This window comes from Mobula hypostoma, chromosome 3 (assembly GCF_963921235.1).
Source record: "Mobula hypostoma chromosome 3, sMobHyp1.1, whole genome shotgun sequence".
Taxonomy (NCBI): Eukaryota; Metazoa; Chordata; class Chondrichthyes; order Myliobatiformes; family Myliobatidae; genus Mobula; species Mobula hypostoma.
Genome location: NC_086099.1, coordinates 35,789,210 through 35,814,137, shown reverse-complemented (window position 1 = coordinate 35,814,137; position 24,928 = coordinate 35,789,210). Strand labels below are relative to the sequence as shown.

The 24,928-nt window shown below is 36.9% G+C and overlaps 1 protein-coding gene across 5 annotated transcripts in view; it reads right to left on the bottom strand.

Annotated features, from left to right (window-relative positions):
- Positions 1–24,928, bottom strand: part of LOC134343935 (protein unc-13 homolog B-like) — a 519,229-nt gene that overhangs the window by 16,720 nt on the left and 477,581 nt on the right. For 3 of the 5 annotated variants that reach the window (XM_063042888.1, XM_063042887.1, XM_063042891.1), the window contains 4 exons: positions 7,426–7,482; positions 6,343–6,423; positions 4,027–4,174; positions 1,035–1,091 (listed from right to left, as the gene is read on the bottom strand). In XM_063042888.1, the coding sequence (XP_062898958.1) occupies positions 1,035–1,091; positions 4,027–4,174; positions 6,343–6,423; positions 7,426–7,482 (343 nt within the window). The remainder of the gene's footprint in view (positions 1–1,034; positions 1,092–4,026; positions 4,175–6,342; positions 6,424–7,425; positions 7,483–24,928) is intronic. The other 2 variants (XM_063042890.1, XM_063042889.1) reach the window with 2 other exon arrangements.

The window sequence follows — 24,928 nt, the reverse complement described above, 5'->3', positions numbered from 1 at the left end:
ATCTTTCGCTTGCAAGGATATGTACCAGGAGGGAGATTAGTAGGGGGGAACGAATGGACAAGAGAATCACGGAGGGGCCGATTCCTGTAGAAAGTGGAAAGTGAGGGGAGAGAAGGTATTTGGTGGTAGGATCCTACTGAAGATGGTGGAAGTTGTGGAGAATAAGGTGTCAGATGGGAGGTTTACGGAGTGGTAGGTGAGAATAAGAGGAACTCTAACCCTGTTAATGTGGTGGGTAGAGGGGGTGAGCACAGATGTCTGGGAAATGGAGATGTGGGTGAGGGCAGCATTAAAGGTGGAGGAAGGGAAACCCCATTCTTTGAAAAAGGAGGACATCTCTGATATCCTGGAAAGGAAAGCCTCATCCTGAGAGCAGATCTAGCAGAGGCGAAAAAACTGAGAAAACGGAACAGCATTTTTACTGGAGACAGGATGGGAAGAAGTACAATCAAGATAGCTGTGGGAATCAGTGGGTTTATAAAAGATATTGGTAAACATTAAGAGATGGGGACAGAGAGATTGAGAAAGGGGAGAGAGCTGTCAGAAATGGACCAAGTGAATTTAAGAGCAGGGTGGAAATTGCAGGCAAAGTTGATGCAATTGATGAGCTCAACATGGGTGCATGAAGCAGCACCAGTGCAGATGTCAATGTAGCGCAGATATATGGTTTGCTTTAATTAAAAGGCAGAGGTATTAACACAAGTCTCCCAAACTGCCAAACTGTTTGCTGAAAGCAAAACAGAATTACAACACACCCATTTATTTATCTACTTTCAACATTCCAATATACGTAAATTTTGTCATTGTGCATTTTCAGTAATATCTGATTTGACATCTCAATCAGTAAAATATTTTGCAGTGAAGAACCACATTATACTATTTTTCTTTGTCATAAAATCATCAGAATCATTAACAATGACAACAATAAAGCAAAGGTTTCCAAAATATTCCTGTTATAGTGGGAAAGTTTTGATTTATCAAGCCTGTGTTTTGCTAATGTTGTCATAGCTGGGCAACATTAGACTCAGACATACCCTTGTCAGGAAGAGCGTCCTCATTAGCGGTAACCCTAATACCCTTTCCACCATGCACTGATTCATGTTATCAAAGTCAGCAAGCAGGACAAAAGGGAGAAGAAAATGAGAATACAGGTTATATCATAAAGACCAGGAACATTAAGAAACACGAGAATAACAGGTGGAATTAGGCGATTTGACCCATCGTGCCCATTTCACCATTCAATAAGATCATGGCTTTTACTTTCTCAGCACAGTGGAAGATGAGAAACCATGGAAACGAGGCAGATTTTCCCATCCTCTCCCACATGCATATTATTGCCCTGACGAAATAACTTGAAAGTTTCTAGATAAGCATATTCAATGCTAAGTGCAAGGGACCCGTATAAAAGGCAATAGTGGTGGCTATAGTAATGTTTATAGCATAAAGCCATTAAAAGGAACTATAACTCAAGAAGCAAGCAGGTCACTTGTCACTTCAAACTTGCATTGTACAAAAATACATCATGAAATTACTGTATTGCTGAAGATTTGCATTCCCAAAAGAGGCCCATATAGTCATTTTCCATAACGCAAAGCCACATCATCTGTGCACACATCAAGAAAAGTGTTGAAAAAATTAAATTTTGCATTTACATACTTTTTTCACATTTTTTTCCACACAACTAAATTTTATTCTGAATGTCAATTTTTTGATAGACTTGTGAATTCTATAAGGGTGAATTTCTGTTACTTGAATGACCTGTACAAGGGTCACCTATGCAAAAGTATCTAGTGTCAATTCAAAGCAAGTAACCAATTTAACCTTCTGCACATGGATTCTGTTGGCATCATAAATGGATGGGAACTAGACATAATTAAGGATCACAGTATGACTCTTGCTTAAAATTAATCTGACATTACACTTAAAATAAATATGAATCTTTGGCAATTCTGGTGGAAGAGGAGAGATAATTACAAAATTAAAAAGCTCCTAAAATAGCATCAGTTTGAAAATAAAAGTAAAAGATAACTGATAACAGTTATCAAAAGATAACTGCAAAATGTGAAAAGACAAAAACATATGACATTTTCTTTTCAATGCCTGGATCATAAACTAAAAGGTAGCAGGATGCCATAATTGGCTCAAAAATTGCAATCAGGTTTCCTGTGGAGTTGTTTCATATCTGATTATTATGGACAGTGTAATGGCGTGGTGGCACAATAGGGGCTGAAATCAGCCTGAATTTCCATGGTACAAAATAAGGGATCAGGGATGGGGGGGGGGGGGGAGAGAGAAGAGAGAGAGGGGGGAGAGAGAGAGAGAGAGAGAGAGAGAGAGAGAGAGAGAGAGGAGAGAGAACAGGATCACAGCACAAGTGTGGCACTGCACCATTTGCTTTTGATTCCCCTTAAAAAGTAGATAACTGATTGATCTGTGGAGAAGTATGGACACCTCAATACTCCTGCATTCCAGTTTACACATCTAATACACCTTGTAGCTTCATGGGAAAAGATGCAGGTCAAGATGACAGATACAGCCCGTGGTAGAGAAAGGAGTGAATACACTTGAATTACATAACCTCAGAAAAGTTCCTGAGGGGTGAAAAAGGTTCTTCTTCCAAGTTATTGTTGAACTACATATCCAGTAGTATAATACCAAAGCAATGGATGTGTCTTGATGTATGTTTTTATGAGTTCTCAGTGGGGACACAATGTACCTTATGAAAAACTCATAACTTTTGAAAGATATGATACAAAATATACAATTCCAGATGTTCTTGACTCAGCTCATTCTCACAGGATAATCAATTATTTCTTTATTTGTTGATTTTATTTATCAACAGATTTTAATAAAAGGATATTCCTTTCCATGCATTAAGTGATTCATTAAGCCCTTCTGAAAGGCAGGCCAATTGCTTGCTAACATCTCTTGCATTTCTTCTGCTGGTTCTACTGCAGAGCTTAATCGCTGGTATCTCTCATTCACCTTTCTGATACACCATCTAGTGGCTTGGCAGAGAACATATTAATCTACTTTATTGTGAGGTTAATGTCAAATTGCTTTTTTATCCAAAACAACATCAAGAATTCATTATTATGAATAAAGTGTCTCCTCAAACTGTTGATACTAGTCCATGAATGGACAAGAAGATTTTTTATTAATTTAGAGGTACCACACGATACCTTTGGAGGCCAACGAGTCCGTGCCACCCAATTACACCCATGTGACCAATTAGCCTACAACTAAGCATTCAGAGGAAATCCACGTGGTATAAACTTCTTACAGACAATGGCAGAATTGAACTCAGATGGCTGGCGCTGTAAATGCGCTACTCGAATTACTACACTAGCTTACCACCCAAAATTTATTATTAGGGCCCACATTCAACATTAAAGAAGAAAAATGATATTTTTTTAATTACAGAGGTCAAACCTTCATTAACTCACAAGGAGTACTGTCAAACTCTGATAACATTATAAAAAGGATAAGAAGGCAATGAAGGGATTTGAAAAGTCTTTATATGTATTGTAAGGTAAGGTATACTCATCAGGAGATGATAAAACAAGGAGCAATCTAATAATGGTTTTTCTATTTCTCCTGAGAGTGTTTTTCCAAATGGGGAAATCATAACTAAAGATCATGAATATAAGATGGACTTCAGAAAATTGATTCACGGAACTGTTTTACTCAGGAGTGAAAATGTGGTATTTACTCTCGCAGATCGTTGAGGCAGATCACAGGGTAGAGTATGTGTGAATCAGAAAAGACAGGAGGAGGCCAATTATGTATGAGCTACATGATTTACTTTCTATATAACTATAACATTGTTCTCAATTTATAGTTATTCCATGGCAAGAGTAGAAGACTTAGACAAGTTTCCTTTCTATCTGAGGAGTACTAATAGTATTTTGAAAATTAATAGGAGGTGAAGACTTTCACAATGGTGGTGTTCGATCTTCTCAGAACTGCAAAAGGTAGAAGTCAGTTTTAGGTAAAAGCCAAGAAGGGTTTGTTTGAAAAACTTACCCTGAGCAGTTTGAGATTGAACAAATGTTTTGATAAGTGTATCGGTGGTCTGAGTGTAGAGCGAGAGAGCATATCGTAGTGATTGAAGGTCTGGGCTCTTCTCCAGGAAAGTCTTTTTCAAACCATTTCCACCAGCATGGAAGTATTGCTGCAATGTCAACGTATAAACTATAAGAATTTTCAGTTCATGAATCATGAACATACAGTACATGCAAACATGGTGTGGTATTCAGATTATTTTTAAGAATTGCTTTTTAATCAAAGTTTGGTTGGAATCTTTTAATTACTTAAATACAAATTATAAGATAAATGACATTCAAAGATGAGTTACTTCTGTAATTTTTTCCTCTTTCAATCATGCTTATAAGGTTAAAAGAGGAAATAACCATGGTTATTTCATTTAACATTCAACTGTTAACTATCTTTAATCTGTTGATTTATAAGTTGATGATCAATGTTTTGCCTGCATAGGAAAAGAGTTTAAAGGCAGACAGTGAAAAACCAAATAACAACAATTTGTGCTTGTTTGATTCTTGTAAGTTGACAGGAAGTAAACATGTACATTTTAAGTATGGAATGTCCAAGAATTAATTAAAAACTATTATTGCAGATACAATGTTATTAAAAAGTCTAGTAACTAATTAGTTAGAATAGAGCCCAGTTATATTGCATGCACTGAACAAACTATACGAGCAGGTGATCTGTGTTAACCACTTGGGAATCCTCATCCTGACATTATTGGCTGTGAGGGCTAACAATCTCACCACTAGGTTAGAATAAATGGGGCAGTAGCAGTAGTTTTTTTTAGATTTGAAGCTAGCCTCTGAACTTTACAGGAAACAAAGAAAATAGGAGCAGAAATGGGCTATTCAGTCCTTGGAGCCATTTTAATATGATCATTTTTGATCCTTTCTCGATACTATATCACCGTGCTCTCCTGTATTTGCAAAACAGCAGTTCATTTTATATGATTTTGTAATCTGAATCTTTTCTGCATTCACCCCAAAAATATTCATTGGAGATATTTCAAACAGGAACAAGTGTAGCTGCAGAAATTTTATCACAAATCTCCTGCACCCAATTACTGAAAAAGTAAACTTTTCATGTCTTTGCTGTTCATTTGTAAAATCAAACTTTTTACAACATGCAGCCCAATTAAATCAAATGGTACTGCATTTTACAATTACAGCTTAAACCAGATTCACAACCACATCAGTGTCCAGTCTCGATGCCAAGTCAACACATAAAGAATTAAATCTGGACTTAATCTTTAAGATTTAATTACAGTCATGAAGTATTTTGTTTATATTTAAGAATACAACACTGATAATAGCAGATAAGTACATTCATTTAACATCCCTCTGTTCTTCACAAAACATAATAATTGCCATAATAATTTTCTATGATAACTTCCATATAGTTGGTTTGCTTCCCATCTAAAGCAGTTTCTCGAACTAGAAATAAGAGCTATGTTCTACAATTCATTTTTTAAAGATAACCAAATGAAAATGCAACTTTCAGCAATTATTTTGTTCCTTGATAGACCTAACTACAGCTTCTAGGCTGAGAAATTTACTGTTCTGAAATAAAATTGCCTCTGTCGTTTGTAGAATGTAAAGTAACTTATAAAATTAGAGAAGTCACTGTGAATAATCATCTACTTATAGGGAAGTCTGCAAGTAAAATTGGAATGCTGGGAGTTCTGCCATGTTACAACTGAGATGCTCTTTGGAAAGGCAGTAAATACTGGGAAACCTCCACACTGCTTCAAAAAAAGATTTCAATAGACTTGAGGGAATAAAAAAATTTTACTTGAAACAAAAGTTGGTCATGCCCTTAAGGTTGCAATTTAGAGCTTGTTTTTTAAAATATATCTTATACAAAATGAGTATCTACAAATGCTTTGAAACTATTAACTGATTTGACAAGGTCCACTTGTAAAGATAATAAATGTATTTAAATAACAATCAATGTGATTAGTTTTGACAAATTGTAATTCTGCCTTTAAAAATTGAATGATTAATATTTACTATTGTAGTGAATAAGAATATTTTCCTTAAAAGTTGTCATATTTTGTAATGCATTCAATTTGAAAATACTAATTCTTAATACTAACATAAAGCCACAGTCAGAAGAAATTTATCATATCCGTAAAAATGTTTTAAAGCAAATGTTTGGTGTTGCACATCCAAATAATTCGCTGCCATCAATAAACATCTTAAGGATTAGTTGTTTACAAAAGATTGGAGTGTTTAGAATTTTTCTCATCTCTGTTAGAGATACCATCAAAGATTAGGCTGATATTCTATTACTTACCTTTATTGTGTCCAGGGCCAAATCCATTATAGCACATTGCTTTGGTGTAAGGCTTCTAGCTTCTTCACGAACCATGTGATCCTTAAAAAATATCCAAACATCATAAATATAAGCATTATGACTATTGTACCACAGGAACAAAGGAATGATTTTGTTCTCCTGTTTGCAACCACCCAAAGCAACCAAAACATCAAAATAATTTTGGTTTTATTTGATTGGTACCTAGTTTGGTTTGTAGCTAACTGGAAGTCTAAAGGCTTCTTCAGCTGTTTTGTCTGGAGACCATGCAGAAATCTAAGCACGATAGATGGCAATATAATTCACTTTTTGCACAGAGAGATCATATTTACATAAGTGTATAAAAATACAGAAAGAAAATAAACTACCATTGATGAAATCTCTTTCAAAATTGTGTTAGGAAGCATTCTTAAAAGTAAAAATGCAAAAATAACTGAAATTTTATTCGTGCTCATTCTCCCTATTTAGTTGCAAACAACAGGAATTCTGCAGATGCTGGAAATTCAAGCAACACACATCAAAGTTGCTGGTGAACGCAGCAGGCGAGGCAGCATCTATAGGAAGAGGCGCAGTCGACGTTTCAGGACGAAGGGTCTCGGCCTGAAACGTCGACTCCCTATTTAGTTTATTTCTTTCTAAAGGTACCACGAAACAGGCATTTAATCCTTCTTTCTCCATCTAAGAGAGAGGGAGACGTGCTTTATTGTCCTGATTAAATAAATATCGCCAAGTACAGAAGAAATAAAATGTATCCCAGTGTATATTTTTACACTAGGTCATTCTCTCAGAGTTTAGGCTTTCTCTATTGAAACCTGCAACAAGACTCTAATAATTTTATGGTTTGGTTTCTTATCTCCTGATGATCTATCTATGTTCAAAGAGATATCACACACCAGGAAAGGCCACATATATAAACAGCAAAATAACTGTTCCATGAATGAACCAAAGCCAAATTCTGTCTTTTTATTTGATAAAAGAAAAATAAAATGAAAAAAATTAAATGCGTTTAACTTTAAGAGTCATGCATTTTCTATACGCATAGTCTGTGCAACAGAATACAGATACCTTCAGCTTTGATAACTGCCCCAGTTCTTTTGCAGCAGTAAAAATCAACTGAGTACCCTGTGATCGCATGTATTAAAAGGGAGAAAAATAATTAAAAGCAGGAAAAAATTACAAAAACTTGACAAACCATTTAACAAACTAAGTGGCATGCAAGTTTCACATACAGATTTTATACATGATGTATAGTACATACATAATCAAGGATTACAACTTTAAACAAATCTGCATTTAATTATATAAATTGTTATTGCATGAATTAATAAGTTACATAATACCTGAGGTGGTAATTGATTCCACAATTTCTTGAATGTTCCCAGATTAAAAGAACTTGCCACAGCTGAATCAAGTATTTCTGTTTTATATCCATTGAGATAACTAAGTCTTGAGTCACACTTGTATAGCTTTGTGCTTCTCAATGGCACCACAGTTCTACCTGTTAGAACTCTACTTGTTAGTTTATCATGCTGATAAATAGGCATATCCTCTTGATAGATTAGAACTTTTACATCATGATTAGAAATTTAGGAATTAAAATTCAGCATGCAAAGAGAAGCAGGATCTGTTGCTGACATGCCCATTTAAAGCATCAGACAAAATTATTTCCAATATTACTGAGCACTTATTGGAAGAAATATCAGTAAAAGGTCTTGGGCATCACAGAGGCAAACTCTCATGAGGCAGAAATTGACCAAAGCTTAGTAAACTGATGTCAACTGATCATGTAATAATATCAATTATTGTCCTTAATCTTGGACTAATGCTATGATTCAAGGCCACTGGGAATTCTCTGTACTGAAGGAAAATGCACTTTACTATTATTTAATGATAACAGCATACAACATTGAGTGCACTTAATTTTATTTGTTCTGTAGGTTCAAAGAAATCCAATGTGAAGTCACTGATTGATTGAGTAGTTGGTCATTCATTTGAAGATGGGCGGGGGAGAAACAATCAAAAATTGTTGTTCTGCTACAGCTTTGGCAGGGAAATCATCTGAGTGGTATTTCTCCGTTGCTTTACTCTTTCTTGGAATCACAGTTAAACAAAAGTAGTCTTATCATTACATGTTTATTTCAGATTTCTAGAAGCTCGTGATTGCAGCATTTTTTCTTTTCTTTCCTAGTTTTATTCAGCTTTTTTCTATTTACATCTCTTAAAGACAGATAAATTGTTATTAAGATGCCTTCCCATTCTCTCTCAGCTTACACTACCATTATTTACTTTCTTTTAAATTTAGCAATACAATGCATTGTAGGTCTTTCAGGCCCTCTGAGCCATGCGGCCCCACCAGCTCCACAACCCAATTAACCCTAACCTAGTCACAGAGCAATTTACAATGACCAACTAACCTACCTGGTATGTCTTTGGACTGTGGGAGGAAACTGGAGTACCCAGGGAAACTCCACACATCCCACGGGGAGGACATAGAGAGACTCCCTACAGAACAGCACCAGAATTGAACTCCAAGCTCTGGAATTATTTGTGTCATTGAATCTGAGTTGGTTTCCACCAACCAGTACCATATCTTTTATTCTCTTCTCTTCGTTCTCTACACCTTAAATACATGTTTGATTTCTAACTTTTCCTAGTTTTCATGAGAGGTCATCAATTTGAGACATTAATTATGTCTATTCTGCTAGAATTAACAATTTGCAAGATTTTGGTTTAATTTCCAGCATTAAGGGGTGCAACTGTAGAGCTTTAGTTAGTGTGACTCTATTACAGCTTGGAGTGCTGGAATTCAGATTTCCATCCAGTTTCTTCCCACAGTCCAGAAACATACCGTTAGTAGATTAATTGATCATTGTAAATTGACCTGTGATGAGGATAGGGTTAAATAGGTGGCTGCTGAGTGGTGCAACTCGTTGGGTCAGAAAGGCCTGTTCCACGTTGCATCTCTAAATAAATAAAATAAACAATCTTTTGTAGCTGTTACAAAGCCTGAATTAATATGCTGCCAAAGATTCCTTTAAGGATGTCATCGTTGACCATTGTGGTCCTCTTAGCTCTTTGAAGGGATTTGCTCTTCCAGGAAGATCACTACAAGCTATTCATTTATAAAATATGGAAGACTAACTACATCATGGAAATTTCTAGAGAAACTTTATGTAACTCACCTTTCAATTGGGGTTGGAAAGCTGCTCTACAGTAAGTGACTAAGATTGATCTTACGTGAATAAAAACAGAATTGAACATGCAACCATCTTCACTCATTGCTTTTTAGAAATATGATCCTGCTTTTATTAAGTTACTGTAGTTGGATGAGAGTTACGTGCTATGTAGGAGGGAGGAGTTAGATTAATTGTGGATACAGCAGGTCATCACAACATCCTGGGCCAAAGGGCCTAAACCTCGCTGTGCTGTTCTAAATTCTATGTTCCAGCTGGCTTACGAGTAAATTGGCTTTCTTTGCTATACAATATGTAGAGATAATGGGGGCCATTTGCCTATCCCATCTACAATTGTTGGCTATTGCTGCTTTGCCAACAAATACACCAAAACAACTTGAATTAGAATGCTAAACATGCACCATCTATCTATCATATCTTGCACCTGGGGAATCCAACACCATTATTAAAATAAATGGCCTCATCATACCTTACCATAGTTTCAAACTGGATCTGTTCTTCAGTTTTGTTATGTGAAGAGTAACTATTTAAAACCCTAGTGGTTCACTAGTTTCTTTTAAGGAAAGAAACCTTTTGTTCTGTCTAGCTTATATCTCAATTTTACTCTTAACTGCCCATTTAACTGGCCTTACTTTTCACTTCCGTGTAGAGGAACAATAAGTACCTGTGATAAATATACTTAGAGAACGAATTTTTGAAATGTTACAGAAATCCTAGGAATCTGCTTGCTATGAGCTAGTGGCTTAATAGTGATTTGTAGCGATTATAAGGAGCCCCAGCTGAAGGCTTCATTAGAAACACATTGCTCATAAATTCTTGGGGTGGGGGAAAGATCGGAAGGATAATTGCATAGGGGTCATTCCATTCAGTTCAAATGCTGCCTTGTCCTCCTATTCTCTTGTTTTAGTGATTGATTATGTTCACTGGTTCTGAGCTAATGTATGCCAGGTGATCAGAGAGCTTCAGGTCTTCTCTAAAGCCTTCAAAATACTTGGTAGCAGCCTAGGCAAAGGCTACTAGATAAATAATTTCCTATAGTCTAATTTGATATTCACAAAAACCTTTTCCTTTTTTAATGATAATTTCAGGTCTCCAGCTCTACGGCTGCTCATTCTAATAAACATTATTAAATATCTGTTACATAGCTGAGTGTTCTTAAACACATCCAAATTTAGAAATAGATAGTAATTTTTGGTAGTTTTAAATGCTAGAACTCCCTACCCAGTAGTGCAGTGGGAATCCCTTCATTTCTGTATACCAACTTATTGAGGGCATTTACAGATGGGTGGTGAATTGTCAGCTACACCACACTAAATAAAATTTAAAAAAATAATGGGACAAAAATAGCAATGAAAAAGCTAAGCTTCAGACACAACAAAACAAACATCAGGTGTGAACAAGCTCTATTCCAAGATCCGTGTAAATGAGTTTCTTTTAAGTAATAAATTCATCAAAACTGATGAGTAAGTAAGAGGCTGTAACTGATCTGTAAGCACTTTAATTTTATATCTGATCACTAGAGGGTCAAGCAATACACTATTTTTCTTTCAGGTTCATTGACTATCTAGAAATACATTATAACTGAAGTCATCAATCACTCTGGCAGGATTTGATTATATAGTTGTCCAGAAAATAAAAATCCAGAAACTTAGATAGTGGATCTGAAGACAATTTCAAATCACACTGGGGAATTTAATGTTACCAGTTTAGTAAATCTGGTTTTAAAAGATTTTATAAACAAAAATAGTAAAAACTCATAAAAACTCAGATTACTCACTGATGTTCTTTAGGGAACACACACAAAATACGGGAGGAACTTGGCAGGCCAGGCAGCATCTACGGAAGAGTAAGCAATCAACGTTTTGGGCTGAGACCCTTCAACAGGACTCATGAAGGGTCTCAGCTCGAAATGTTGACTGTTTACTCTTTTCCACAGATGATGCCTGGCCTGCGGAGTTCCTCCAGCATTTTGTATGTGTTGCTCGGGTTTGCAATTTTCCTGTGGATGTTCTTTAGGGACCTTTTTTTTTCGTATCGTTATCCAAGCTGGCCTATTTGTAACTCTAGTCCATTGCTGGTTGATTCTTAATAAGCCTTGAGAATGGCTTAGCAAAATGCTCACTTTAGTGGCAGATAGGAACGGGCAATAAATGCTGGGTTTTCCTACAATGTCCACATTCAATAAAGGAATAAAAAAAATCACAAAATGTCAAAGCAGCAGCTAGAGAATCCAAAATCTCATTGGTATAAAGTTACTCTTTTTCCTGCAAGTATTTGCCGCTTTGATGCTCTTGTCTAACTGGACAGGGAGCCCATGATCAAGAAGCGATAAGTTGGAAGGGAGACTGTTTGGAAGCGGGTTGGTGGTGTAGGAGTGGAGACCATGATGGGAAACATGTTCAAAGAGGTATGGGAAGGAAGGTTGAATAACTTGAATGGGCACAGAGACAGCATGGGAGCATTTAGAGGGATAGTGCACGAGGACAAAACATGTGGTGGGAAGGTTGGGGTTTGAGAAGACGGCATGATCCTATGGAACAGAAGGGGTGTGCTGAGAAATGGATTAAAGGGGGCAGATGGCAAGGGAATAAAGAGGTTTAATATATTAGAGGCTATTCATTAAAGAAGTAACAAGAATCAACTACCAACAAAAACTGTTTTATTGAAGATGGTGAACGGAGCATGCATCAAATGTGATGTGAAATGGTGCACCATTCATAAGACTACTTAGAAGTACAACAAGGAGATAAACATAGTGGAGAAAAGAGATAACATGTAAAATCAGCTGATGTTCAGAGTATTCAGGAGGTCAGTGGATCTGGATATCGGCAAATCTCAATTTGAACTTCTGGCACACAAGCAGTGCTGGCAAAGTGGCGACTTGTTGGATCTGACCAGGACTTCAGGTCACAGCCATTAAATTTAAATGCAGTCAAAGTATAAACTACAATCTTGTTTCTCTTAATAGATCATCTGGACAGATCAGGACCTCCTGCAGTAAACTTAAAATGGGCAGAATGGTAGTGGTTTGACTTCACTTTTCAGGTTATTAATTCATTTTAATAATAGCAATTATCAGCCCTCAATGTATGAGGTCAAGTTTACATAAAGGGGTTAAAAGTTACAATTATTCATTTTGTTCATTTTGAATTATCATTTCAACAAAGCAGATTACAATTTTTAATAGGAGATTATGTGTTAATTGGCTAAAATTTCAGAATAAGCCAACAACAAAATTAGTTTGATGTTTTCACCCAGATTTACATAGAAAATAGATTCAAGTGATTAACGTTTTTAAAGTAGGTGTTACCGGCAGCAAATCATTTTTTCTTTATTTTCTTAAAGTAACTAAAATGGATAAACGTATAGAGCACAGTAATTAATCAACTAAGAGAGTAGTGGTTTTACAAGTCACCTTTAATAGAACATAAAGACAAGGAACAAGTAGAGCTGCTCCCAAGTGAATCAGCCAATTTTTACAAGATTCTCCGGCCAATTTTGGACAATTTTTCATTGTGATTCAACTGTCTGACCACTGTGATATTGTGCACATGTCAACATCTTCATGGGGTTTGCTTTTAAAATGAAATATCCTCTATTTTGAAATATTGGTGTGAGTAGCTCACTACATAATTATGAATGATTATAAATGATAACTACCTGATCAGGTCACTTGACTGAGTGCTACTGGTACCATGTAACCCAGTACTACCTGTCGCATGGTCAGGTAGTCGGCGACTAAACCGGCTCCCCCACCAGGCTTGCCTGGTGAGGAGGGTGTCTAGACACCCTGCAGGATGAAAAACAAGACCTGTCAAAGGGTGGATGAACCCTCTCGTAAGGTTAACGGCCATCTAGCAAACACGTGCCGTGAAGTGCGGAAAGGGCATCCCTTGTATCGAAGCTTGGTCTGGCCATTCACTGCAACAGAACTTCCCCTAGCCGTCTTGGGCCCCACCATGCCACTGGGTCCGGGAGGGGATGTCAAGAGGGTGGGTCTGGACCTGTGCAACCCCCTACTCACCTAAAATCCACTCACGCACACGCTGTTCCTTTCTGAGGAGTGGGGTACCACCCCACTAACTGACTGAAAGGAACCATCATCATTCTATGGGATGGATAGCCAGAGAGATGAATGATATCAATTATGGACTCATCTTAGCTCATCCATCAAAGAAATCTGCTCATTATCCACTTTAGTTAAGTAGAAGTGGCACAGTGCTATAATGTGAACTCAATGACATTCAAAAGTCTCAATCTGTGATTTTTGTCATTTTAAATAGCATTTACAATTCCCAACAGTGCTTAGAATATTCATTACAATTTTATTTAATGTAATGTAAAATTTGTTAGCACCCAAACACATGAATCACAACTTATGAGTAACATTTACATTGTTTTGCAAACCTTAAGTTTTTCCAGTGTTAATAATAAGTAGTATTCTAAATACTAATAGATATTATAAATGCTACAAAATAAACTGTATAAAATGAAGAAAATGCTTATGCTATTACAGGTTATTTTAAATATTCACGCAAATGCTGTTCTTATAAAGGAAAACAATGTCTGCAGAATTGGGAAAAAAACAGAGCATATTTGATAAAAGTTTGCAAAGTACTTGCTGGAACAACTTTTCAGTTTCAGTTGTGAAAGTGTTAAGAGGATGTAACACAAGACTGATCTTGCACTAATGATCACAGTGGAACAATCTGTTTTATTGAAGCTTCTCTCATTCGTTCTGTTTCAACTATTTGGTTGTGATAATAAACAGCTGGTCAGAGTACCTTGCATGGAAATTAATCTTTCAGCATGAATAAGTTTCATAATCTGGTCCATGACTGCTGAAGATCCGAGAGATCATTATGTAATGGGAAATGACGAAAGCAATTATGACACCTTGTTTTACAGGTAATTTGGAAAATCTTATGAACATGATAGCAAATGAATAATAAATCTAAAGCTGTAAGCACTGCAGTTTAGAAATTCCACTGTGCAACATGACATTTTGAAGTACTCTCTGGTGGAACTTTATCAGAAACTTTGTTAATATCATACTTGTATATTTTCAAAAATTGAAACAGTCCTCTGCGTGTATTATTTATTTATTGAGATAAGGCGTGGAATAGACCCTTCAATTCATGCTGCCCAGCAATCTTCAATTTACTCTTAGCCTAATCACTGGACAGTTTACAATGCTAGTTAACCTATCAACTGGTATGTCTTTGAACTGTGGGAGGGAGCCAGAGCACATGGAGGAAACCCACACGGTCATGGGGAATACATAAATATACTTTAAAGGCAGTGGTAGGAACTGGACCCGGATCGCCTGTAAAGCATTGTGCTAATCACCATGCTACGGTGATTTTATGCTTAGAGACTGTAAAATGAACACAGTGACATCAATAGGCATAATTTTCATCATGCAGGAATATGGTCTGTTTTTATTATGCTGACATCAACTGCTAGACCTAGCAATGCGTTGAGGGCTTGCTACCATACTAGTTAAAGGACCTATACCTACCAGGTCCTGTGCGAGAAATCTGAGAGTGAGGAATGAACTTCATTTTTCCAAATTAGTCTTCTTTCTCTCAGGATTTAGTGTCCTAAGCACTACAGCCCATAAGCCAGGTGCCCATATTCTATGACAATGACACAAGTACTCATTATTACACTCTCCACCAGACAAAAACCCAAAGGAACCACACTAATTTAAACGACAATTCTTTTTAGGAATTTCTTTTTCAGAGTTCCCTCTGTGGATATAGGAACAAATTCATGGGGCACATCGAAAATTTTGTACACAAAGCTCTGAGATTCACAATTCAAAAATGCAGGATGCTTTCTCTGTCATATTGGAATCATAATAGCCCAAACCCTCAATCAAACTTGCACAAGTCCATTCAATTCAATAACCAATTTGTTATGCACTATAGAATTTCTTCCACAATTAGCTAAAACATTTATTGTTTCAAAAAAAGCATGCTGTCTTAATAGTACATTAGTTTAGATTAGAACATGTACTCAAGGACATATGCTCTCCAATAATCTTCTTACCAACTCTACTCAGTTTGGATATCGTCAATGCCACTTAAATCCAGATCAAAGCTTAGATTGGCTGTCTTTACTGATCAGAAACTTAGTATTAGATAGTAATTATAATGCAAAAAGTGATGTACTTTCTAATATCCCAAAGCCTTTCCACTACTAATGAGGCACATCTCAGGATGATAGACTACACTTCCTTTGCTTGAATATGTACAGCTCATTTTTTTTTATATAGGCATCTGTTAGTCTCATGAGACCATGGATTTGCGCCTTGTAAAGTTTCCAGGGTGCAAGGTTGTATAGAAGATCAGCAGTTGCCCTTGCTGCAAGTCTCCCCTCTCCACGCCACCGATGTTGTCCAAGGGAAGGGCATTAGGACCCATACAGCTTGGCACCAGTATCGTCGCAGAGCAATGTGTGGTTAAGCACCTTGCTCCAGGACACACACGCTGCCTCAGCCAAGGCTCGAACTAGCGACCTTCAAGTCACTAGATGAATGCCTTAACCACTTGGCCACGTGCCAACATGACAGCTCATATAACATTTGATATAACGCTATGCAGGACATAGCAACCTGCTTGATTGACACTATCCACCACTCTATAGACTCGTTCCCTCCATCACTGGTTGTAATGTGTCCCATCAGCAAAATACACTGCAGTGTTTCAAGATGGTGGATAGTCACCATCATTGCAAAGTCACTTTGGGTTGGGCTGCCTTGCTAGGATGGCCAACATGCTGAAAAACATTATTATAAGCAAGCAGTACAGAGTTTTATATAATTCGGCTGTCAAGAAACAATGGCTAACTAATGCTATATTCAAACAATATGTTGAATCAATATTAGACATTCAACAGAATATGAATTCATTTGCTCATTGCAAACTTACAACAGATATATATAGTATTTATTGGCATTGGTAGTATATTAAAATAAAATCAATTGTATCTCACCATCTTTTCTAGTCAAGATATGTAAAAAAACTTTACAGATATTAGCATTGTACATCAATTAATCTCTCAAGCTCTCTGTAATATTGTTAACATTATTTGCATTTGATTCCATGTTAACTAGTGTGGAACTGTTAACACCATATCATCAAACAGCAGTTAGTAATTCCGTTTCTATGACAGGTTTACAGAACAAGTTACCCCTGGGACTATGTTCATTTTAATGATACAAGGACACAAGAAATAAACTTACTTGCTCACTTAATGAGATCATACCCAACGTAATGTGGGTTCAGCTCCACTTTTCCATCACAACATTGATTCTCCTTTCATCCAGAAATCTCATTTCTGTTTTTAATTCAGTGACCATCTCTATGGCTTTCTGTGAGAGGGAATTCCTCCTCATTTCCATTTTAAACGGGCAGCTCATTATTCTGCAAATTTAGTTCCTAGTTCTAAACGCTTCCCACTGGCAACCCCCCTCCTTGGTCCCCAAACCCTCTTCCCCCCCCCAAACAAAATCAATGACTAGGAAACAATCTCCTTCACTGTCTACTCTGTCAAGTTCTCTCTGAATCTTAACTGTTTCAATAAAATAACATTCAGGTCTTCAGACTTTATTGGTTATATACCTAACCTGCTTAAATCTGTTGCACAAGTCAATTTATTCATCCAGGATTCAATTCAGTTAGCATGTTCCGCTTCCAGTCCAAGTATAATAATGAGAGCAAAACTATGTACTGTACTCTAACAACCTGTACATTGGTAGCAAGACTTTTGTAACTTTATACTCTGTACCCCTCGCAATAAAGGCCAACATTCTACCTGCCTTTTTAATGACTAGCTCCTAAGCCCCATGCCAAGTTCTCATACTTAATATGCATAGACTCCCAGATGCCTCTCTGCAGAAATTTCTCTTCTTCATACTAAAAGTAGACTAACTAAATGATGCAAACCTGAGAATTACCTATTTATATCATCTCATTGTTGATACTTTGCAAATTCCCTATCCACATCAACATGTTACCTCAAAACCCTGTACTCTTTATCTTCAGTTGTAATTTTTTTAATGAAGTACTATATCAAGTTTCTTTAGCAAGTTCAAATATACGTCATCTGTTTTCCCGTTATCGACCCTGATAATTACATCCTAATAAAACTTCAAAAAATTTGTCAACACCATTTTCCTTCCATAAAACAAGGTAGTATTACTTTATGATGTCCTCCTACTAGTTCCTTCATTGTGGATTCCAATATTTGCCCAATGACAGATGTTTGGTTAACTGGCCTATAGTTTCATAATTTCTGCTCTTTTCTTGATTTTCTTTTACATTTCAGCCCACTGGGAACAGAATCTAGGGCAATTTTAGAGGATCACAAACAATGTCTACTACACAAACACTATCACTTGGGTAAATATTAGAGTCCATTATTAAGGAAGTGGTAGGTGGACATTATAAATCACTCATCCCCTATTATAATAAGATACATAATCCTGCCTCATAACACAAGACAAGTTCCAACATACTGTTTCTTAGTTCAACGATTTATTGTTCTGAGAAACGAAATACAGTTCATGAACTTGTCCCCAAGACCGTTTCTGCCAACTTAAATTTTCCTATTTACATGAACATTAAAATCATCCTTGATTTTATAAGCCCTAATTATTTCATGCCTTAAAGACTGTTTAGGTTTTACAGTAACCTACAGGTAGCGGTAAAAATAATCAAGTCAATATACAAAAAAACCTGCCATGGCTACTTTTTACACAGTCATTATAGTATTGTAATGATTGAAATGCGGGGGTGATTAAAATATACAAATGAAATTTGAAAGTAATATGTCTACTGTATTTAATTTACCTTTGTTTCATAAAGGCAGCAGAGGAACGGAAATAATAGGCCTTAATTCAAATCCCTGTGTATTTGCCAACATTTCTCTGCACAACTTTGACAATTTAGGGATTTCCACATGATACAGAAATTACTGTTTATAGCAACTTTGTAAGACAGCACTCCACTTTGAACTAAGGAGGATTGAGTTCAATTCTTTATCTTTTTAATTCTATACCAAAATGCCTCTTAACATAGTAATTCTATTTGATTCCACTACCTACTCTAGCAAAATGTTCCGGATATTAACAATTTTCTGTGTAAAAACTTTACCCCTCAGGTCCTCTTTAAAATTCCTGCCTATCACCTTGAAGCTAAGTCTCTTGTTTATGATGCCCCAGTATAGGGAACAATTTTTGCAATCTACCCAATCCAAGCCTCTCATAATCTTATATATTTCTATCAGATCACTCTTAGCCTCCTTGGTCCAGAGAAAAAAAACTAGCCCAGTCTACCCAAGAGCTTCCCACAATTAAAATACTGTAATCTAGGCAATGTCTCCAAGCTAGTGAATCTCTTCTGCTCTCTCTCTAATGCAATCACTCCCTTCCTATACTATGGTGACTAGAACCATACACAGTACTCCTAGTGCAGCCTTTTGTAAAGCTGCAACATAATGACCCATCAAATAAACTTAAATTATTAAAATAAATCTAAATGTTTTTTGTTTGACATTTGGTCTTCCAATAAAATACATATTTTGGAATGACACAGGAATAAGAGATGCTTTGTTTGCTTTCTACCCACCCTACCTCAAGTGATAGCATTTACTATGTGGAAAAGCCTGCAGCAATGAAGGGCCTCTTCACGGTGAAAAGACCAGGTTTCATTCCTCAGCTTATTACTAGGGGTAGTAAATAAGAATTTCTTATGTAGGTCAGTAGTGAGTATGAGCAGGTAGGCATTGACCACTAATTCTGCTCCATTTGGTACAACAGAAGTTTGTGTGTTTCTAGCTTCAACCAAGTTCTTTGCTTTAGCTAACTCAGATCAGTATATTTAACCCTTAACTAAAGGCATAGCTTAAGCAGAAAGTTGTTTGACCTTCATTCAACCTATCTTTTAACCATTTTTTTATATTACCTGACCCAAAATAGGAATATGCTTATCTGAAAATAGCAAAACATAAGCACATAAGTGTAGATTTAAAGCAATAATTATGTCAAGGTCAGTTTTCTGGGGCCAGGTTGATTGATCTTTAGGTAAGATTAAATAAAGGTATAAAAACTGCAAGATAGCTTAAAACAAATAGCTGTGTGCTATTAGATGTCTTAGGAACCATTTCTTCCATTAAATATATTAGACACGAAACCACAATTAGAAGCTCCAGACCTTATTTTAAACCAATGAAAATCATTCAATTTTGAGAAATGTGGAAGGAAAATTATTTCTTGTCGGTGGCAAGTCATCCAGTATTAGTAGACAAGAGCCTATGGACGGAGCTTCACGTAAACGGACACATAGCACAATGCTAGACATTTAAAACTCCTTTCACAACAAAAACATTACAACACAGAAATACATTTTTGATTGCTGCCTGTTATTAATATGAAATGAATACCAAGAGGGAAATTTAGTAGGTGCCCAATACTATAGAACAGGTTTAGCATCAGCAACCAAAGAGGAATTTCAACTTCTATATAAACCTATGAGAAGCAAAAGCAGGAGCAAGCCAAGAGGCTTCTTTCCTAATTACTGTGATCCGGACTGTTCTCGTAACACATCTCCATTTTACCATCTTACTTCAATAACTCTTTATTATCTTATTACCCTAAAATCTATTGATCTCACCACTGAATGTGGTTAATTAATTAAACTAGAATTCCAGACAAACACCAAATACTGAAGCTAGCTGCATTTCAAACATCACCACATATAACATAACGTTAGCAGGGATACAATGCTACCAGACACATCTAGACATGGAAAATTAAGCCATTTCATACTTACAATCATCTGTAAAACCCAGCATGCACAGTAATCAAAGAAAGAATTATCAGTCAATGCAATTCCATCTTCTAGTACTGATTATATACCATTACAGACAAAATACAACACAATTATTTCAAAAAGTAACATTAAAAAATCATTAAATATTTTGTGTTTTGTCTTGTTTGTACACACAGCAGGAAGGGGGAAAAGAAAAAGAACACCCAGAATTCCTCTGCAAGATCAAGATCCAACCATCAGAGCAGCCAAATCAGTTAAGATGCTGACAGAATATTTCAAAATGAATATAAAATTAATGGCTTGAATTTGGTATTCAGAGGCGATCACTGGTGATGTCAAATAAAAGCCATCCACAAAGATTTGGTGGATTGAGTGGCCTAAATTTCCCGTATTCTGCTCTGACTTGAGGTCCAGCATCATTTGTAGGTAATCTATTGCATGCAAGAACAGTAAACCCAAAAATGAGCAAATAAATTAAGGATGTTTGCAGAAATGAAAGTGATGACCATGATAACTTTTTTTTAAGCGTGTCACACCAGACAGTCAGCCATTCTTGACTGGCATGTGGAATCAGGACTGGTCTCCTCTCAGACTAACTGGGTCACGATATGAACGTTCCTGACTCGACCCTATTTTTTTTTATAAGAGGCCAAGTGGCTAGCTCGATGCTCAACCCGGCAGGGATGGAAAGCGTGCTCCGGGGGTGGCCCGACTTGGATTCGAACTCGGGAGCATTCGCTCCGGAGTCCGGCGTTGATGCCATTGCGCCACCAGCTGGCCTATAATAACTGTGATATCTGAATGTAAAACATCTAGATAAGCACTTGGAATTAAGGAAGGATATAACTTAAAAAATGGGAAAAAATGAAATTTATTGTTTCAAACATTTAGGCAATGTACAGAAATGCAGATCACACTCAAAATTTATCTTTCAGGGTCAGAGTGGCGATTCGTCATTAAAAACTAAGTTTTATATTATACAATGATATTTCACATTTTCATGTAATTTTATACGGCAAGTTATTAAAATTCACATTTTCACTGTTTTTGTTGATTTTAATAGTGAAGACTATGATACAACCCATGGAGGGTACAGGAGTTCCCAGTATCTTCCAGATTCCGTATTTCACTGCCCAATGTTGAGATCAATTTTACACAAATATGAAGCCAATCACCGACTGTTTCCACTATCACTACAACTGCAATTTACAGATCAGTGTGAGATACAACATAGAAACAGGTCCCTTGGCCCAACAAGTCCATACAAACCATCAGGAACCCAAGTGAACACTAATCCAATCCATACACATTTTATTCTCACCACTCAACTCTCCAGATTCTACCATACATCTACAAGTAGGCTAAATAATCTAACAAGCTCTACATTTTTGGGATGTGGGAGCATGAAGAGGAAACCCATATAGATACAGACAGACCCAAAACCCAAACTCCACATGAACATCACTGGAGGTCAGCTCTACTCACTGGAGCTTTGTGAGACAACAACTCTATTAGCTGCACCATTTTGTCATCATGGTTTCAAAACAATGTGGGGCACTAGGCAAGAATTGGTTCAGGCTTGTGGTGAACCATCTAGCTGACATTCATTCCAGGTTCACAGAAAAATAGAGACCACATAAATAATAAACGCAAACAACAGGAATTCTGCAGATGCTGGAAATTCAAGCAACACACATCAAAGTTGCTGGTGAACGCACATTTTAATTCCACATCCCATTCCCATTCTGATATGCCTATCCACGGCCTCCTCTACTGTAAAGATGAAGCCACACTCAGGTTGGAGGAACAACACCTTATATTCCGTCTGGGTAGCCTCCAACCTGATGGCATGAACATCGACTTCTCCAACTTCCACTAATGCCCCACCTCCCCCTTGTACCCCATCCGTTATTTATTTTTATATACACATTCTTTCTCTCACTCTCCTTTTTCTCCCTCTATCCCTCTGACTATACCCCTCGCCCATCCTCTGGTTTCCGCCCCCCCCGTCTTTCTCCCTGGGCCTCCTGTCCCATGATCTTCTCATGTCCCCTTTGCCAATCACCTGTCCAGCTCTTGGCTCCATCCCTCCCCCTCCTGTCTTCTCCTATCATTTTGGATCTTCCCCTCCCCCTCCCACTTTCAAATCTCTTACTAACTCTTCCTTCAGTTAGTCCTGACGAAGGGTCTTGGCCTGAAACGTCGACTGCACCTCTTCCTAGAGATGCTGCCTGGCCTGCTGCATTCACCAGCAACTTTGATGTGTGTTACATAAATAATAAATTCTAGTTCATTGGGACACATTGAGACCAGTAAATTTTGGTGCAATTAAGCTGCCCCAATTAGTCAAAGTTTCACAGAATGTTAAAAAGGCATAAAAAAGACAAACTGCCATTTAACTGAGTAACAAATTATATATTTAAATAAAATACAAAACAAATTTGAACACTACTAATATTACTACAGTATTATAAAACTGTGCATTGGTTCTAATAGTTATTGCCAGAGAAATTCAAGCAACACACACAAAAAATGCTGGTGGAACACAGCAGGCCAGGCAGCATCCATACGAAGAGGTACAGTCGACATTTTGGGCCGAGACCCTTTGTCAGGACTAACTGAAAGAAGAGATAGTAAGAGATTTGAAAGTGGGAGGGGGCAGGGGAGATTCAAAATGATACAGGAATTCATCTAGTTTACGCTGCCATGTTCTTTTGATTGACTGTAAATGAACAAATTCAGCACAGATACCTAGAGTAGATAATGGACTGCCTTCAGACAATGCTTTTGATGATTGCATCTTCCAAAATGTCATTTTCTTTGTAACAATCACGATGATTTTTGTTTTCTTCAAATTCTTCTTAGTTCCTAACTTGAAGTAATGAAATCATTTCATTTTCACTTAGGGCCATTTCTGGCATCTCCAAATCTGAATGCTTAAAATCACAGTGAGCCAAATAGTTCTGAATTGTTTTACTGTTTATTGATCACCAACTATCACTGACAAAAATCACTACTTTTTCCAACACAACACACACAGAACTGACACTATTTTAAAACTGTTCACTCTAAGTACAGTGTAATGTCTGACGGCCATGCAATTGCCCACAACTGACACTAGGTAGAAATTGTTCAGCAACAGTATCCCATCCCAATTAAGAGGTGTACCATATAGCCTACTGTATAACATGGGACTATTTTATGTCGTAGTAACACATTATTGAGCATGCACTATTAGGCACGTATTGATCTGTATACTATGTGTTCGGTTTGAGTTCTGTAAGTAAAAGCCCCTGTTAACTTAACTCCAGTCTCTAGCATTTTTACTAATAATATTATTGTGTAAACGGCCACATACACAACAAGAGGCAAATAAGCAAAGGGGTTTTTCTCCATAGTTTTAGTTATTAAAGTGTTGTTCCAAATAAGCAGCTGCTCCCATTAACCAGAATCCACTATTTCTGGCCCTCAACCTTGCCCATTTCTTTGTGCTTCTGTAGAGCTTAGAAATTTCTGCTTGGGAGAGACCTTGCTGATGGATGTTGACGACTTTGTGTCTTGTTGCTATACTCACTCTTGCCATGGTGTGAGAATTGATGATTTAAAGGTTAAACTGTCACACCTGCTACACCCTCACCTTTTAGTTTGGTTGTCCTTTACCCAGTTTGATTCCTTCTACACCTGTTTCTCTTTCAGTTAATCAGTTTAGTTCATTCAACTCATTATATCATTGATCATTAGCATCCTGTTTGTTGTCTTTGCTTAATCATGCACTGGCCTATATACCTATAAAGTAAACAAATTTTTATTTGAAAAGTGGTTACTACTTAATGTTATTTACTTCAATAAAATAAAAAAGCGTTCTCTGCAACATATAATGTTTTTAAATGTATGTTTGGAAATCTAAAATTTGTTCTTTTCTACTGACACACTGATGCAGAAGATAAAAATAAACAGATGGGGCTCATCAGCTATGGCTGGAAGCTCATCTAGGAGAAGTAGAACTCTGATCTTGAACCTCCGCTGCCTTGTGGCTATACCCATTCACGGGGAAGGCTTTCAGAGTGAACCCAGAAGAGCTGGAGTCTCTAAGTCAGCCTATTTTGAGTTCAACGCTGACTGGCAACTCCTGTGAATCTGCTGGTGACAAAATGCATATCACGTAGACAGGCAGGATGACTCCAACCAATGGAGAGCCTTGTGTATATAACTCAAAAGATCCTTGGGTCTCATTGAATGGCCAGTGCAGGTATGTCACTACAAGCACTTAACAGAGATTTTATTTTTAAATTGGACTGACTGGACAATAGACCAGAATAATCAGAAACTTGTCAAGATGTGGTTGTATTCCAGGCTATAGTAAATCGAGCAAATGCTATCACTATGAAATATGTTCAGTCATCTTGGCCTGTGAACTTAAATAAAGACCACAAAAGGTTTTGAAGACAAAGCCGACTGATAAAATGCATTTATAAAGGGCAGATAAGAAGTTAAAGACATTTAAGGAAACACTTTATAATTCAGAACCGATACATG